The sequence below is a fragment of the Raphanus sativus genome, chromosome 9, assembly GCF_000801105.2.
Source record: "Raphanus sativus cultivar WK10039 chromosome 9, ASM80110v3, whole genome shotgun sequence".
In the NCBI taxonomy this organism is placed as follows: domain Eukaryota; kingdom Viridiplantae; phylum Streptophyta; class Magnoliopsida; order Brassicales; family Brassicaceae; genus Raphanus; species Raphanus sativus.
Genome location: NC_079519.1, coordinates 23389535 through 23395534, shown reverse-complemented (window position 1 = coordinate 23395534; position 6000 = coordinate 23389535). Strand labels below are relative to the sequence as shown.

The 6000-nt window shown below is 30.0% G+C and overlaps 1 protein-coding gene across 1 annotated transcript; it reads left to right on the top strand.

The window, feature by feature from the left end:
* The first annotated feature begins 565 nt into the window (after nt 1-565).
* Nucleotides 566-4755, top strand: LOC108825820 (probable WRKY transcription factor 47). The gene is made up of 6 exons (XM_056993580.1): nt 566-829; nt 906-980; nt 1236-1388; nt 2503-2760; nt 2859-2972; nt 3835-4755. Exons 1-6 carry the CDS (start codon nt 611-613, stop codon nt 4480-4482), a joined length of 1467 nt encoding a protein of 488 aa, XP_056849560.1. The 5' UTR covers nt 566-610; the 3' UTR covers nt 4483-4755.
* Nucleotides 4756-6000: the final 1245 nt, after the last annotated feature.

Below are 6000 nucleotides of genomic sequence, written 5' to 3'. Positions count from 1 at the left end.
CTTTATACTACTATCAATGTTTCCAAACAATATACTTATTTCTTTATAGTACTATCAATGTTTCCAAACAATATATTTTTTATACTACTATCAATGTTCCAAATAATACAATAATTAATCTTAGTTATTTTATATCTATCATTTTCTCTTTAAAATTTTGTAGAAACGTCATAATTTCATAAATTGCAAAATAGTGAACTTTAAAATTTCGATTATAAGATTACAAATTATGAAACTATTACAATTTAAATCTAATTAGATTACATATCGGTCATCCATCAGTTGAATCGGTTAGTCTCGGGTTTTAGTGATTTTTTAATATGAATATTTTAAAAACATAAATTGAATTGTCAGATCTCCGGATTAACCGGTATAATCACAATCGGGTTGAATTTAAAAATACTGATTTAAATGCAAAAATATTTTAAATACACACTCTTTAAAAATTACCAAAATATTTGTTAAATTATTAGTGAAATTTTTCATCGTAAAATATCCCGCGCTTCAAAAGCGCGGGTCAAAATCTAGTTAACCTTATATCTTTTGTCTTTTATATATACTCTCTCTCTTATTCTTTTTTCTCTCTACCTCTAGCACCTTTTATCTGCAAATGGAAGAACACTCTCAAGATGCCCGTGAAATTGCGTTCTTACACTCCGGTGACTTTCTCCAGAGAGATTCCACCTTAAAGGATCATCCACCAAACGAGTCTTCGGTGGAACATCATCACAAGCCGTCCATCAAAGAAGTTGATTTCTTCGCCGTCAAAAGTCAGCCGTATGATCCTAGCCAAATGAGAACCACGATCGTTGGATCTTCCGGTTTCAACGTAAGGTTTATGCATACAAAATATATATACATATAATTTTGGACGTTGTTCATCACATAGACTTTACGTCATATAGGATGAGTTAGGTCCGATGAATTCATGTCTTCGCACATCAAGTGATGATGGCAATAATGACAAAACCAAAGCCCAAGTAAGTATTTCTGAACAGTTTATTTCCATTCAATAGAATTTCATTTGGGTCTCTACTGAGAACAATTCAATTATAAACTCAAGCACAACTATTTTGAGAAGAAATCAGAAAGTAAACTTTATCTCACACTCACTTATTTGATAATTTCGCCAATTTTAGTTCCATCTAAATTATGGTTGATTCTTGTGAGTTCACAAGTTTTTGTTTGATTTATGCTTTACAGTTGGTGTTATAATTAACAAAAACAAATTGCAGATTAGTAGGCTGAGATTGGAGCTAGAGAGGCTTCACGAGGAGAATCACAAGTTGAAGAATTTATTAGATGAGATAAGTGAGAGTTACAACGACCTCCGAAGTAAAGTTTTGTTGGCGAGACCGACGCAAGTTGAAGGTCTTCAACAACACGAGGTACTTAATTGGCTTAAATCATAAAAGATGATCATATGATAATTCGATTTAAATTTTAGTCACTGTTGTAAAAAAAAGAATTATATATATATATATATATATATATATATATATATATATATATAATATATATGTATATGTATATACTCCCACCGTTTTAAAAAGATAAATATTTAGATTTTTCACATATAAAGAAAACAGATTAAAATTTTATTATAAATGCATTATATTGTTTTTGGTAATAGCAAGTTTTCATAACTTTTGACTAATTGAAATCTAATAAACACTATTAAATTTTTTGAAATTTATTTTTTATTAAATAATATATTGAAAAGTTAAAAATGTATCTTTTTGAAATATTTTTTTTCGAATATGGATTTTTCTGAAATGGAGGGAATATGTTTTTTTAAGAAGACTACTGAGATAATTTATTGGTCTTGTTGCATCGGGATTGATGGCACTGGACTTAATTATCGGGTTTTTATACATGATCAATATGCGCACCTAATGGATGTAGACATGTAGTTCATTTTATATTCGATATTTGCATATACAACCAAAATGTCTAAATTGTGAAAACCATAAGCGAATAACTGAATTCAACATTCGTTTAGCAAAATATTTAAAAGGAAAAACTAAATAATGACTGACTCGTCCAAGACAAACAATTTCTTAGCTTTTCTAAAGTTTTTCAAATTAAACGTAATACAATACAAAATATGGATATTCTCCCATACGTTTGAAAAAAATATTACAACAAGAAAAGGGAAGAGCAACAAATGCTTACATAAAGTTTTACCTATGAAACTTAGAAATCCACCCCTAATGGACAAATTTGTTTCTTACAACTAAGATTAATGGAGAACTAAAATTAATTTCTGAGATATTTCAAACTAAAAAATTGTTAAATAAAATACTTGATTCTGTATATGCATCATGTGAGTATTTGCGTAAGTTTTCTTCATATTTTTATTAATGTGTTAATTTACACATTTGGTAGGTTATCCAATGTGTGTATACATATTTATGCATGTTGGTGTACGTAAACTCAGTCTTGTTATTTCAATTTTCCTAAAAACTAATCTTTCTAATTTTTGTTTGTTCCTTAAAAAAGGACATACCTCAAGCTGTATCTTCACAAGCTCTAGAGGATAGAAAACCAACGGATATGAACAATGAGATTCCGGCCACCACCTTGAAACGGCGGTCTCCGGATGACGTGGATGATCGTGATCTGCACCGAGATTCACCAAAAACTCCAAGATTATACCAAAACAAGAGTACTAATCATGAGGAACAACAAAACCATCAGGATCAGTTACCATTTAGAAAAGCTAGGGTTTCCGTACGAGCGAGATCTGATGCTACCACGGTAACTTTCTATTTACATGTTACTTCGTATTATTCTTTTATTTCTGGTTACATATGATTTATTGGGAAAATTAATGATTCAATGTGAATATTTGATAGGTAAATGATGGATGTCAATGGAGAAAGTACGGGCAAAAAATGGCCAAGGGGAATCCATGTCCTCGCGCTTACTATCGTTGCACCATGGCCGTTGGATGTCCTGTCCGTAAACAGGTTAGTAATATACCATTTAAAATAATGTTTAAATTAAATGTTTTGATTTACTAATAAAAATAAGTTTGAATTGTGCACAAATTTGATAATTCTGATGATAATTTTTTTTTCAAACTAAAGTACCATAATCATAAACGAAAACTTATTTAACATTACAACTATATACAGTAGAACCTCTATAAATCAATACTCGATAAATTAATAATTTCTATAAATTAATAAATTTTGCCGGTCCTAATTTGGGCTGATTCAAAATTTGACATAAATCAATAAAATAATATATTTTAAAAAATTCTATGTAAATATATAGTCCTATTAAAAATTTTAATTAATAATTTATATGTATACATATTTTATATAAGTAAAAAACTATTATTATATTGTTTTTTATATTCACAATGGAATTATCTTTATATTTTTTTAACACTTAATATATTTTTGATAAGATTTAGTAATATTACATCTAAAACCACATTTAAATTCTATATAATATATATTATATACACGAAATAATATAATAAAATTAATATAAATTTCAAATTTTTTAAATAAAAATTAATATCTATACACTAAAATCAAATATTTTTCCGTATCCTAGAATAAATATATCTTAAACTAAGAAATCTCAATAGAGAAATTTTTAAAAATTAATATCTCTATAAATTAATAAAATTTTAAAATCCCAACATTATTAATTTATAGAGGTTTAAACTTTATTAATCTTACTAAAGCTTATTATACAAATCTTGAATTCTTGATAACAAAAAATAGAAGTACCGTGATTGCAATATTTATTAGAAAATCCCACTGATTTATGCAATAAATTGAAATATAAATTACTTATTTGATCTAACATCTATAGGTCCAAAGATGCGCCGAGGATACAACTATCTTGACCACAACGTACGAAGGAAACCATAACCATCCTCTTCCACCGTCAGCCACCGCCATGGCCGCAACAACCTCCGCGGCAGCTGCCATGCTCTTATCAGGCTCCACCACCAGCAATCTCCACCAAACCCTCTCTTACCCCTCCGCCATGTCATCATCATCTTCATTATACCAGAACTTCCCATACACTTCCACAATCGCCACACTCTCAGCCACCGCTCCTTTCCCCACCATAACTCTAGACCTCACCAACCCGCCTAGACCATTACAGCCGCCGCCACCGCCGCATTTTATGAGCCAGTATGGTCCCGGAGAGTATTTAACAAACGCTAATCAAACTAGGTCTATCAATGATAATTATTCGCAGTTATTATTACCTAACTTATCGGGCCCACAAGTACCACCACGTGACATGGTCGATACAGTTAGAGCTGCGATAGCAACGGATCCGAATTTCACGGCGGCGCTTGCGGCTGCGATCTCAAACATAATAGGAGGAGGTAACGAAAATACTATTAATAATAATGGCAATAGTAAAGTTGATGCAAAAAGTGGAGGTAGTAGTAACGGAGATTCACCACCGCTTCCACAGTCTTGCACCACTTTCTCCACCACCTAAATAAGTATCCGTATTATCTATCATGTGTTTATCTTAATCTTTACTGCTACGCGCACACATATATATACATCGCATCTTCAGTTTTCTGGTGTATATTACATATGTAAACATATACGTATGAATGATATGGAAATGGCTGAGGGCTAATAGGGTTTTGTTTTTGACAGAACTTGATATTCGCTATGTTTGTTTGTTTGTTCTTTCTCTTTATTGTTTATGTAGCAGTATATGTATATATCTTAAATATTTAATGCTAAAAGAACATGTTCTTGATTAAGATTATGTAATAAGGAAAAAAAAAGAAAAAAAAACTATGTAATATGAGTTATGTTTTTCTTACATCTACTTAATATATAAGATGATTGCACAAGCCTCCGTTGGTTGTGCATATCCTTACTTCAATTGCTACTCTATCACGGATTGTACAGGGAGCATGTCGAATCATATTTTCTCCATATGTTTCTATTAGTTCACGGTCTGGTCGACCATTAATGGTGAGCTTTTTGGTGACATGATAACTCTAGACTGGTCAAATATTTAGTCTCAGATTCCTATTCCAAGTTAAAGTATATTTTCTTCGTGTGTGTTTCCAAACAACGAGATATATATATATATATATATAACATTTGGTGAGAGAAACTAGCGGAGAGATGAACGTGATTGGACTCGTTTTAATTCCTAACCAAGACGGACATCCTAGTTCCTAACTAAACCTCGGTAGGCTCGGTTATCTTCTAACCAAGATGGGAACTGAGGACTTTCATTCACCATCTTGAAGAGAAGTATTGGAATAAGTCGGAATATTATTCGATATTATTGAGATATGATTGCTGTATAGTATATTTAATTTCCTATTAGTTCATATCCGTATAACCTTGTAAGATATACTAGATTTTGACCCGCGCTTTTGAAACGCGGGATATTTTACGATGAAAAATTTTACTAATAATTTAACAAATATTTTGGTAATTTTTAAAGAATGTGTATTTAAAATATTTTTGTATTTAAATCAGTATTTTTAAATTCAACCCGATTGTGATTATACCGGTTAATCCGGAGATCTGACAATTCAATTTATGTTTTTAAAATATTCATATTAAAAAATCACTAAACCCCGAGACTAACCGATTGAACTGATGGATGACCGATATGTAATCTAATTGGATTTAAATTGTAAAAGTTTCATAATTTGTAATCTTATAATCGAAATTTTAAAGTTCACTATTTGCAATTTATGAAATTATGACGTTTCTACAAAATTTTAAGGAAAAAATGATAGATATAAAATAATTAAGATTAGTTATTGTATTATTTGGAAACATTGATAGTAGTATAAAAATATATTGTTTGGAAACATTGATAGTAGTATAAAGAAATAAGTATATTGTTTGGAAACATTCATAGTATTATAAAGAGATAAGTATATTGTTTGGAAACATGGATAGTATTATAAAGAAATGAATATTAGTGATTTAATATATGTTTAACTATAAAGTATAAAAGTGTATTTAATTTAAA

Bases quoted from the DNA above. Each gene is read 5' to 3' on its own strand.
- LOC108825820 (XM_056993580.1), top strand. From the start codon at position 611: ATGGAAGAACACTCTCAAGATGCCCGTGAAATTGCGTTCTTACACTCC. The intron at 830-905 runs GTAAGGTTTATG...TACGTCATATAG, and splicing joins TTGGATCTTCCGGTTTCAAC to GATGAGTTAGGTCCGATGAA. The intron at 981-1,235 runs GTAAGTATTTCT...AACAAATTGCAG, and splicing joins ATGACAAAACCAAAGCCCAA to ATTAGTAGGCTGAGATTGGA.